Here is a 12120-nt window from a genome sequence, read left to right on the forward strand (position 1 = left end):
ACCCCCTTCTTCTTATGACACTAACACAAGTTACTCAAAATGTGTTAGTTAGTCATGTTCTCTAGTTATGTAACCAGAATTATTATTACATGTGAAGCAAGACTATTTTATGTAAACCAAACAAATAATCATTTATAGGTGAAATGTTTGTAGAACCACATCTTGTATTGAAATACTTCAATGTGCTCTCAAACTGAAGTTAGGTTTAATCAAATTGAAGTGATCGGCCGTAGCTCAGACATTTTGGTCGAGTGGGTGGGCTGGGATTTAAGGCCAGGGCTGCATATTGTGCAACTAAGAAACTATTGGGTTAAATTTAACACAGAAGGTCATTGCTTTGTATTCAGTAGTTCCATTTGTGTCAGTTAATGGATTTAATAAATGCACTTATCATACCTTAAATCCAAATAACACTGCACACAGATACCCACACACACAGACACACATCACACACATATACCTATATATGCGTGTGTTTTTGCAGTCATAAGATTTAAATTTGGGATATTCTGTTTTGAATATATCCACAGGCGCTGAAGATCAAACACAACTACCCTCCAGAGCAAACTCTGAGGAGGCTCTGAGATCTCTTCCTATTTGGTGGATATTTACTTGAGGTAATTCAAATGTTAGGCCTCTGCTAAAGTCCTCCTTTCTTCCACATGAGGCATGCCCTCAATAACATTACCAGAAAAGAGCATCTACTCCTGCCGCTTACTTTGATGATTCACCATGCTGGACAAACAGAATTATTTTAGAAGAGGCTCAGCATCTCAATGACTGCAAATTAGGAATTAACAAAACAATGAGATGCTGCAGAGTTTACTCCACATGCTTCAAAGAGACAGGCAATGAGTAGCATGACTTTAGAGAACTATTTTCTGTCTACTCAAAAATGTTAACCTGCAGAGTTATTGGTTGAAGTCAATCTACAAACACTGACAGAAATGTTATTGGTTACATTTTTAGGATCGCCTTTGGAGAAAGAATCGTTCAAAAAATCCTGGAAGTGACTGCATGGGAACTGACCTTAACAGAAACTTTGATGAAGCATGGGGCTGTAAGTAGTTCTAGATGCATAGGACAAATCTAATGACAATCTAGACAACTTAACTGAGAAACATCTATTCTCCTGTAGACACTACATTTCCTGTATTTTTGGTTTCATCACTGTTACCAACACTGTTACCAGTTTAAGAAGTGATAACTATGCAAGGCTGATGTTGTGAGCAAAACCTGTGGAAAATAATTTTGAAAGAGTACCAGATATTTATTTTTTTGCAGCCGGGACAATTAGTTGATAAATGTACTCTAAAGTAGACCTGCAGGTTAGAGGCAGACATTTGAGAGATCTGAGATTTGGGCTAGCGAATAGCCAGCAAAATAGAAACTGAATGGAACTAAACGGAAAGAGTACTGTGTGAGCAAGTGATGCAAGCAATCCTAGCACTATATTTGGGGGAGGGGTGGTTGCCATCAGACATTCATGATCATGGGTATCTGGTCCATGGAATGTTGAGGTAATTTTGATGGCACAAAGCAAGTACTCAGGTGTGGTGTTCTGTGATTATGTGCAGTAGGACCCTTATGGTACAAGGATGATTCCCTAAAAAGGTATATAATTAATTGGGAGATATGTGGGTGTGTCTGAGACTTGTCAATAAAGTCTTTGACACAGTGCATTCAGTTACTGGTTTCATGTTGAAGAATAAAGACGTGCATTTCATTTGTGTGGTCCAGAGCAGGGGTGGATATGACAACCGGCGACAAGTAGGGGATTCATGCCCCAAAGAAATGAGACTGCTCGCCCTAAGAGGCTGCCAATGTCCAGAAAACTGCTTGTGCGTGCCATTTGTGCCTTATGAAGCAAGCTACGGTTGGAATATGTGGAGTTAATGAGCCATTCTAGCTCATAATAGGCATTCAAAGAAGATGAAGGTCTTACAGAGGAGCACCATCAGAATGCCCACCAGAAACCTACTGGTAAGACCGAAAGAAGGGATACTGCACCACAATGTAACACAGAGCCATCTTCCATTACAAGCAGAAACACCAAAGGAAGCAACACCCTGGTGCAAGAAAGCACTAAAGGCAGAGATCACCAGGTGCAAAGAAACGCTAAAGACAGTGGCAATCAGGTATAAAAAATTAATGCCTACTCACCACCGAAGAACAGGCAGTGCTCCTTACAAACTCAAAATCTGTCGAGGCAACTCAAACGAAAACCCAGGGATTGTGTTTACAAAACTGTTGAGCCCTGCAGAAATTACTAAAAAGGCAGCTGGTGGCATTCAGCACAACTCAAAAGGTCTTCAAGAAATTGAAGGTCTCCAATGGCTGCAGAAAAGAGTGCCAAATACTGTGCAGCTGAATTCTAGAAACCACCACCACCCCCTTTAGACATTGCCTAAAACCAGAATCTTGCCACCGATAGACTGCATGGATTGAAAAGTTTGGTGACTTTATAGATGCTTGGGAAGAAATTATGGCAAAAAGATCATCAAATAATAGTGAAAGAAGTGATAAAGAAAATACCACAAACTTATGAAATATTGCACCATCAAATCAAGGAAATGTTGGAAGCCAAGTTCAATCCAATGCCGAATGTCAACTATGAAAGGTACATTTTCAACCAGGCAGGACAACGAGCTTGTGAAATGATAGATGAATTCATTCCGATGTTGCATGCTGAGAGAGACAATAAGTCTAGAAAATGTACTCCTGGCTGTGAGAACCGAGGAATGTGCAGATTGACAGGCTACTGACATGGAAGTTGGAACAACCCAAAATGAATTAGCATTGATCATGAAAAGTAAGCAGAAACCCAAAGTGGAAGCCCAGAATATGAGGTCTTAGAAGAAAAATACATTGTGTTTCTGATGTGGATTCTCACTGCCACACAAAAGTAAATGTACCAGCATTGGTCAGATATGCAAGGGCTGTGGGAATGAAAACCATTTCATAACAGTTTGCAGAGCAAAGGAGATTACGTCCATCACAACGAGAAGAGACAATTTATGCCAGAATGTTTTAAGCGTTCTAGCAACGCCTCCAAGGCCAAACATCAACATCAATTGAGGCAAGTAGAGACTAAACAAAGTCGATCATCAACAAATTAATCTTCCAAGGGTTCTTTGGAATCATCATCGAGCAACAGTGAAGAAGATGGATGTGCAATGGCGATATCGACTGCGGAAACACATGCCTATGTAAGACTGGCTGCTTGCAAAGAAGAACACAAGTCAAAGAGAGCTTGCCACATAAAGTGACCAAACTTATTTGGCCAATGCTCCAAGATCATGCTTAAGGTGAATGGCTGCCCTACAACTTTCACTATAAACAGTGGTACATTGATCAAGATTATGCTGGCAGAAAAGTACAACAAACTGTCGCTGGTACCACTTCTAAAGCCATTGAAAACAAATGTGTACACATGGGCTGCCTCCATGCCATTGCAAAGTCAAGGGTCATTTGTAGCGACCATGAGGCATAAGAAAAAAACAGTAAAAGAACCAATTCACGCTCTCCAAGGTACTCCAGCAAGCGCATGTCAACTCTCTTTCAGCACTGCTGCTGAAATGGGACTGATATCCATCAACTACAACCTGAATGCACATTCTGAAATAGTGAGTCAGTTCCCGTCATTGTTTCATGGACTAGGGAAACTGAAGACAATGATGGTGCAACTTCATTCTAATGAGGGCATTAGTCCTGTTGCTCAGCGACACAGTCGAATTGCTTTTCATTTACTGGAGGCCATTGAGAAAGAACTAGAAACATTATTAAACCATGACGTCATCAATCTCTCTACAGGTCTGACACCATGGGTTTTGCCCATAGTAGTAGTGCCAAAAGAGACAGTGGAGGTGCAGTGCACTTTTATGTTGATATGCACCAGGCCAACAAAGCAGTCAAGAGAGAAAGACATCCAGATCCATACATAGTGGACGTGATTACAGAAGAATGGTGCAAAAGTATTCTACTATCTTGATTTGATCAAAGGTTACCATCAACTTGAACTGGAAGAGAACTGTAGGTACATTACTAATTTTTCAACTCATGTTGGTTTGATCAGATGTAAAAGACTCAGGTTTGGTGTGTCTTCAGATGCAGAGATCATTCACGATGTCATTTGCCAAGTAATTTAACCTATCGCACATGCTTTTAATTATAGTGATGATGTATTAGTGTTTGGGATCACACGAAAAGAACATGACAAAGCTCTTAGTCAAGTATGCCATTTGCTCGCCGATGTAGGTCTCAAGGTTAATGCAAAAAAGTGTGCGTTTCACAAACCAAATTCACATTTTTTGGGCATATTTTATCTGACGGGGGAATGATTCCTGACTCTGAAAAAAGTACAAACATTGTCATCCACCTGTCCCCAGTAAAATGTAACCATGCTGCGTCCCTTCTTTGGCATGATCAGCTATTGCCCCATATACAATTGTGATTTTGCCACAGTAATTGCCCCCATTGAGAGAGTTGAAAAAAAGAATGTTCCTTTCCAATTGCCCTCAGAATGTGGTGAGGTTTCAAGAAAATCAAACATACAATTGAAAATGCAACTGAAATGGCTTATCTTGATCCAAAGTTACATACTGATATTGCTGTATAAATTGCAGATGGCAGTGTGAACTTTAGGCTTCAACTCAGGCAAGATCCTGTGTTTTAAGACTGTTATTGCGAAGTGTGAAATTGATCTAATTGGGTCATGGCTCACTTTTAATTTGCTCTGTCATGCTTTCCAGTCCACCACTGTCTCTCGGGGCTGCTTGTGCAGAGAAAACTCTGTTTGTATTTTTGTATTTGCCACACTTCCTGGTGGCCCTACCACCATATTGTGGGTTAGCGGTTTAGTTGCTACCAATTAACAGCCATAGATTGCTGAGGCCGACACAGAAGTGTGGCTTCAAGTCAGGCAAGAATTTATTTTGTTCAACCTTTATTGCACTATGCGCTGTGTGAAATTGATCTAAATAAGTAACGGCTCACCTTTAATTTGCACCATCACCCTTTCCGGTCCGTCGCAGTCCCTCTGGGCTGTTTGTATTTGTCACACTCCCAGGTGGATCTGCTGCCATACTATGGGTTAACAGTTTAGTTGCTTCCCATTAACAGTCCTAAATTGCTGGTGCAGATGCACAGGTTCAACTCAGGCAAGATTCTGTATTTAAAAATTGTTATTGCACTGCTGTGTGAAATTGATCTCATTGGGTCATGGCTCAATTTTAATTCAGGCTGTCACGCTTTCCGGTCTTCTGCAGTCCCTCGAATCTGTCTGTGTGGAGAAAGGTCTCATTATATTTTAGCATTTAACACACTTCCAAGTAGACCTGCTGCCATACTGTGGGTTAGCGATTTCTTTACTACCCATTAACAGCCATAAATTGCTGATGCCGGTGCAGATGTGCCAAAGGCATGCCTAAGGCAAGCCCTTCTGTGCCAGTCTGCGCTTGGAAGGCACCAGGGTCCAGGACCCCTGCTCGCGTGGGGTCATCTATCAGGCACTGTACCAATATTGACCTATTGCAAATGACTTCCACTATCTAAAGAGGGTGTTGTCACTCTCTGAATTTATCCCAAGAGTTATCGGGCTGCAGGAAGTGTGGGTTCATGTTCATAGCTCCTTCGGAGGTTTTGCCACCCCCTCTGATGGCACGCTGCTATTTGCTCAGCTGGCACTCCTTAGTTATGCACCAATTAGAGCTATTTGACTTTCTGACTGACCATCAGCCAGACGCCATTTTTCTACTCGAGACGTGGATAACAGGTAGTTCATAGCCTGATTTACTTACCGGCATCTCCCAAGTAAATGAGCTTGTCAGGCTAGATAGACAGGTACAAAGGGGAGGGGGGATAGTTAATATTTTTAAACAGACTATCCCTTGTACATTTACGGAGACAATGCTTGTAGGCTGTGAGGCAGCCTTTTTTATTATCGCCCTATCCAATAACTTCACTCTAGCAAACATTTGATCTATCACCCCAGGTACAGCTTCAATTTCACTGCCGCTCCCCACATGAAATGCCACCTTTATAGTCATAGAGGATCTTAATCTTCACTTGGAGGATGAAACATTCTGGATGGTGGACACTCTCATTACAGATTTGGAAGCTCTTCAGTTTACTCAGCTGGTACAAACCCCTACACATAAGCCGTATCCCATTTTTTTCTAACTCTAACAAGCTGGAAGCGGATCCAGCAATTCCTCTTATTTGGGCAGATCATTGTGCTGTACCTTCCCAGGTGTTTTTGACTACACCAAGGCAAGCATCTAATGATGGCAAACAGGTTAAAATATGGGAATGGACCAAGGTTATGCCTGCAGCTTTCACAGAGTTGTTGGCATAGACCACATGAGTGACTGTGTAGATACAGGTAATGTATAACTGGAGGGATAGATAATGGGGGCACTTGGTCAAATTGCACCCACTATTAACTATTTGGTCAGATGCACTAAACCTTCACTAGAATGGTTTGATGAGGAGCTACTTTTGTTAAAAAGTCCTGAAAACAACTAGATCATGTTTGGTGTAAACATTTTAACCCTCTAATGTTCAAGACAATTATTTTGGAGTCTTAAATGATTATCATGAAAAGATCAGGGCTGCACCACATAATTTCTACGTGGAAACAAATAAGCAGGCTCAAAACTCCTCCTGGTTGGTTGTATAATGTTACAACCTGATCAAAATGATTGCGGTACATCACAGCGCATCTTTTACAACGCAAGTCGTTACCACGACTTGCGCTGTAGGGTGCTGGACTTAGGAATAGTAAGATTTACTATTCCAACTCCAGCCTACGTACAGTAGGGTAGGTGTTGGAATAGTAAATCTGCTATTTCCTAGTCTAGAGCGCCCTCCAACGCAAGTCGTGGTAACGACTTGCATTGTAAAAGGCGCGTCATAAAGGCACCGCTGTGTTTTGACCGCGTTGTGAAGGATGTACTCCTCACGGTTAATGTTCTTCATCATAATATTGCTATCCTTATTGGACCACATGCCAGTGTCTTTTATTTCCTCAGCAGCTGGTTGCAACTCAATCACTCAGTTTTTCTCTGACAAAGCCTTTGCTATCTATGCTACATTTCCGTATGCAGTCAGAGATGCCCCATGTCATTAAGTCTATTTTGAACCATCCACTGATGATGTGGCAATATTTTCCATCTTTACCTCTTTAACCACGGCGGGCCTTCTTCCTCTGTTGACAAAGGTTAAGTCAGGCTTGCCATCTGACCCTGCTTGCATACTATCTTGGAGCAAGGGATGAAGGTAATACTGTCTGTGCTTTGTGACATTCTTAATAACTCATTGGCGCTAGATCAGGTTCCCATGAGCTGGAAATATGCTATCAGAGTTCTACTCCTGGGCCCCATGTAGCCTGAAAACTCTAGACATATCTCTTTGCTTCCCTTCTTTTCTAAAGTGGCCGATAAGTATAAAAATAAACATATTTTGAGCTACATCGAGGCCAGGGAACTGCTCCACAAGACCCAGTTGTATTTTCATCTGCAGTTCAACACAGAATCTGCACTGCAGGTAGCCTCTGAATACCTCAGGCAGATTGTGTATGGTATAAGACTGCTGCACTGATAATGCTGATCTCAATGCCGCCTTCGATACCATGTCCTACGGCCTCCTGCTCAGAAGGTTGAGGAATTATGTTATTGGAGCCAAAGCCTTTCAGTGGCTAGCCTCTTCCTACAGAACCACAGTTTGCAGGTGTCTCAGAAACCGAGGTTCTTATTCTAGGGAAGCAACCAACAGTCTGGTACTCTGCTACGTGGCTAGAGTCACTTGGGCCACTGCCTGTCCCCAAGGCAAAAGTTAAGTTAAGACCCTCAGCATTTGGTTTGATGCAAGTCTCTTTTTTGACAGTCAGATCAGCAGTCTAGCATGGTAATGTTTCAGGATTCTGAAAATTCTAAAAAGATCCTAAAGTTTCTACTAGAAGCCATTCAAAAGTCAGTAGTCCAGGCTCTGGTAGACTAGACTATTGCAATGTACTGTGTATGGGAGTCTCACAATGCAGAGCCTACAGAGGATGTAGAATGTGGCAGCTCATCTGCTGCTTAACCTTCCAAGTTCAATTATAACAGTCGAAGGAAATATACAGCACCCCCTTATATTTATCTCAAAATAGCAGAGTCCACATCACTGGGTTTTCCGGAAAGACGTGATTTGCTGGTCAAATTATTTAGATGCATTTGTAAGGGGAATTCTTGTCACCTTGAGGTGATAACAATTAGACCTGTCACATTTACCTTTGATACTGCAAGGTGGTGAGGCTATCAGAAAAGTTGCGAGGATAAATCTTGGACCGTTGTTTGAGAAACCACTCCAACTGGCTAAAGGACACACTATTTGATCAAGGAACAGTTCGCCTTTTGCCTTGAAAAAGTCTAAGGGAAGACGAAACACGTGTTGGCAGTTTTTGTTTTGGGATGTATCATCAAGGAATAATAAAAAGAATCACATCTTTGAGGAAAATCCAGTGATGTGGACTCTGCTTTTTGAAAACATTTGAAGGAATTGGATAAATCAATAGTGCAAAAGAAACAGTATATGATCATTGGCGTACCATACATGAAGCCATCGAATTTGTCCTATACGTAGTTATGGACTTTTGAGATAAATATAAGGGTGTGCTGTATATTTCTTTTGACTGTTATAATTGTGTTTACCCACCCTTTTTGTTGAGTTGTTGGCACCTTTTGGTAGTAGGTGCAAGGAAGAATGGAAAAGCACCCAGAAAAAAGTATAGAAATAAGTGTAAAGAATTTCACACTAAAATTGTTACTGTGAAATGATTCATGATTGTGCGGTTCCAATCCTTTGAAAGGATACACTACTACCTAAACTTTATTAATATAACCTTCTAAGTTGATCACCTATGGGTCCTGCCCTCTCAAAATTGCAATGGCTGCCGTTGGGTACGAGATTGTCCTTCAAAGCTATGGGCTATTGTCATAGAATCCTGAACAGAAAAGGGCCTCTGTATCTGCCCCCACTTGCAATCCTTATCTACCAGACAGAAATCTCAGGTCTGTAGGGACCTTTTTAGGTGCCATTTCTACTGTAAAAAGAGCTCACATGAAAGGTTGCTCTTTTAGTTGGATGGCCTCTAAAGAGTGGAACGCCCTGCCTCTGGCACTCAGACAGGAGAGTTTGGAGCTGACCTTTCGGAAGAAACTTAAAACTTGGCTATTCAGACTGACTTAAAGGTCATCTCTGGAACATGTTTCATAGGTGCTGCCTGAGTATGAATTGTTAGCGGGGGACATTTTGGTGGAAGTAACTAGGAACTTTATAAATAACTTTATTATTTTTAATATTATTACTATTATCATTGTAGATGCAAATCCTGTGGGGTTGGATGCTCAAAACAATAGACATCTAAATGGTCAGAAACACCTTGTGGTCTTTGCAAAAAGCAGAAGTCTATCTCAAATAGAACATGCTTATTCTAGGGAGAGACTGAATGTAGCACGGGCTTGTGAACATCCTCATGTGTTTCTGTAAGGAAAGCATTTCACCCTTGTCACTGACAACCAGGCGTTGCTCACCATTTTTGGAAATCCGAAAGCCCAGATGCCCCCTTGCATTGAGGGGTGTGCATTTAGATTGCAAGATTATTATGACCACATTATTGTGCATAAGCTGGCGAAGGATCAAAACCCCACAGATTACTTCTAACGAGCGCCACAACAGCGTCATAGTATAATGTCTAAAGTGGCTGATCATACATCGATTTCATGGTAAATTACAGTACCTCTGCAGCGTTATCTATTTGGAAGATTATTACTGCTACCAACCCAGAGAAGGACATAATCATGCTCAAGGAAATCATTGCAACAAAAAATTTGAGAAACACAAGCAAATTCTCACAGAAGACGTTGAGTATCAAAAATTCATGAATGTGAAGGAAGACAATTCTGTCACTCAAGAAGGTGTTATACTAATAGGTTGAAGGATTGTCATACCTGAGAGCTTGAGACAAAAATTCATTGAACTGGCACACAAAGGACATTGTGGCATTGTAGCCACTAAGAGAGTCCTCGGAGACCGAGAGTGGCTACCTCGTCCTGACAACAGAGTTGAGAAGGAACTGAAAGCATGTTATTTGTGTAAAAGCCTATCTCCTTAGACAAAACAGCATATGCTAAATATGTTGGACTTTCCTGGACCTTCCTGAACTGAACTGAACTTCCTCAACTGTGTTTTTTGCAATTTTCACCCGGAGTGGGCTGGGTATGCTCAGAAGTGAGTCCCAGGCTCTCCACATCACTGGAGTCAAGCTATCCAGGCTGAAGAAGGCTAATTGCCAGAAACCGGTCCTTGGATACTTGATTCCGGTCTAGGAAAGACATGGCTTGATAGTTCGGGCTGGACTTTTTCCATGAGGCACAGGGTCAAGGCTGATTTGCATATAGCCATTGTCTGACCTAGGGTGGTGTGGAGTGCAAAAAAACGATGGATTTAGGCCCAGATCTTTGTACTGGGTTGAATGTAAGACATTGTTCTGCATTCTGTCCATCAACTGTGTTTTTTGCAATTTTCACCCCGAGTGGGCTGGGTATGCTCAGACGTGAGTCCCAGGCTCTCCACATCACTGGAGTCAAGCTATCCAGGCTGAAGAAGGCTGATAGCCAGAAACCGGTCCTTGGATGCTTGATTCCGGTCTAGGAAAGACATGGCTTGGTAGTTCGGGCTGGACTTTTCCCATGAGGCACAGGGTCAAGGCTGATTTGCATATAGCCATTGTCTGACCTAGGGTGGTGTGGAGTGCATAAAAACAATGCATTTAGGCCCAGATCTTTGTACTGGGGTGAATGTAAGACATCGTTCTGCATTCTGTCCGTCAACTGTGTTTTTTGCAATTTTCACCCCGAGTGGGCTGGGTATGCTCAGACGTGAGTCCCAGGCTCTCTAAATCACTGGAGTCAAGCTATCCAGGCTGAAGAAGGCTGATAACCAGAAACCGGTCCTTGTATGCTTGATTCCGGTCTAGGAAAGACATGGCTTGGTAGTTCGGGCTGGACTGTTCCCATGAGGCGCAGGGCCAAGGCTGATTTTCATATAGCCATTGTCTGACCTAGGGTGGTGTGGAGTGCAAAAAAACGATGTATTTAGGCCAATTTTCGGACCTTCCTGAACAAGCATGGGAGAAAACTGCAATTGATTTCTTTGGACTCATTAACAATTGCCATCATCTAACGGCAGTTATTGATGAGTACTTATGTTTTCCCTTAATGGAAGATTCGTCATTAAACACCCATGTCAGAGTCATTGAGAGTCAGGATTATATTTTTGCAGCGTGGTGTGCCCCTTATGTAGTGTCTTGTGAGGTAGCAATGACTGAACCTTTTTGGCTCCTGATAGACACCATAAAGCTATGGCATAGTTATTAGAAGGTTGATTTAGAATGTTGAGTATGCAGTTACACGCAGACAAATAAAGATGTGTAATTCCAAGCTCCCTGTGTGGAGTAGTCATTGACGGGTACTGAGGTTGGGAAAACACTACAAATGGCGATGAGATAGGGGATAAGTAACCCGAAGATTGACAGTGCTCTCTCAGAGAGTTTGCTGTGGTCCAGGTCACATATGTAGTTGAAATCCAAAGCATTTACAGAGAATTTACACATCGTTGGTCGAGAAGCTGTTGCTCAGGCTATTCACAAAGGTTCTGCTCTACTGCACAACATAGAGCCATGCAAAGTATGGAATGATAATGCTTTGATTACAAATGCTGCCAAGGGGAGATCAACCTGGTGTCAAAGAGTACAAAGAGACAGCCAAGTACAAGATAAGACTGGGATTGCAAGTGCTGCGAGGCAGACATCAACCAGGTATAAGCAAGTGCACAGAGACACCAAAAGCAAAGCTGTCTAGGTGCAAGAAATGGTCTTCTGCTTACCAGAATTTAATAAAGAGAGTCTTCAACCTGCAGCACTAGAAAGAGCGGCCCATAGAGAACGGCCTTGGGTTGTGCTTAAAGATCCGTCCAATATCTGAAGAGGCGCGCCACCAACATTGATGAGTTTGGTTCAGAATAACTCCACAGATCGTTGAATAGTGGAAAGTCGAGAAAGATGATCGAATAGTGGAAGTT

At 42.1% G+C, this 12120-nt stretch overlaps 1 protein-coding gene across 2 annotated transcripts in view; it reads left to right on the plus strand.

Annotated features, from left to right (window-relative positions):
• The window catches only part of LOC147683705 (mast cell carboxypeptidase A-like), a 193770-nt gene that overhangs the window by 81796 nt on the left and 99854 nt on the right, over positions 1–12120 (plus strand). For both annotated transcript variants that reach the window (XM_086944893.1, XM_086944894.1), the window contains exon 8: positions 970–1060. In XM_086944893.1, the coding sequence (XP_086801019.1) occupies positions 970–1060 (91 nt within the window). The remainder of the gene's footprint in view (positions 1–969; positions 1061–12120) is intronic.

The sequence above is a fragment of the Lissotriton vulgaris genome, chromosome 11 (assembly GCF_964263255.1).
Source record: "Lissotriton vulgaris chromosome 11, aLisVul1.2, whole genome shotgun sequence".
NCBI lineage: Eukaryota > Metazoa > Chordata > Amphibia > Caudata > Salamandridae > Lissotriton > Lissotriton vulgaris.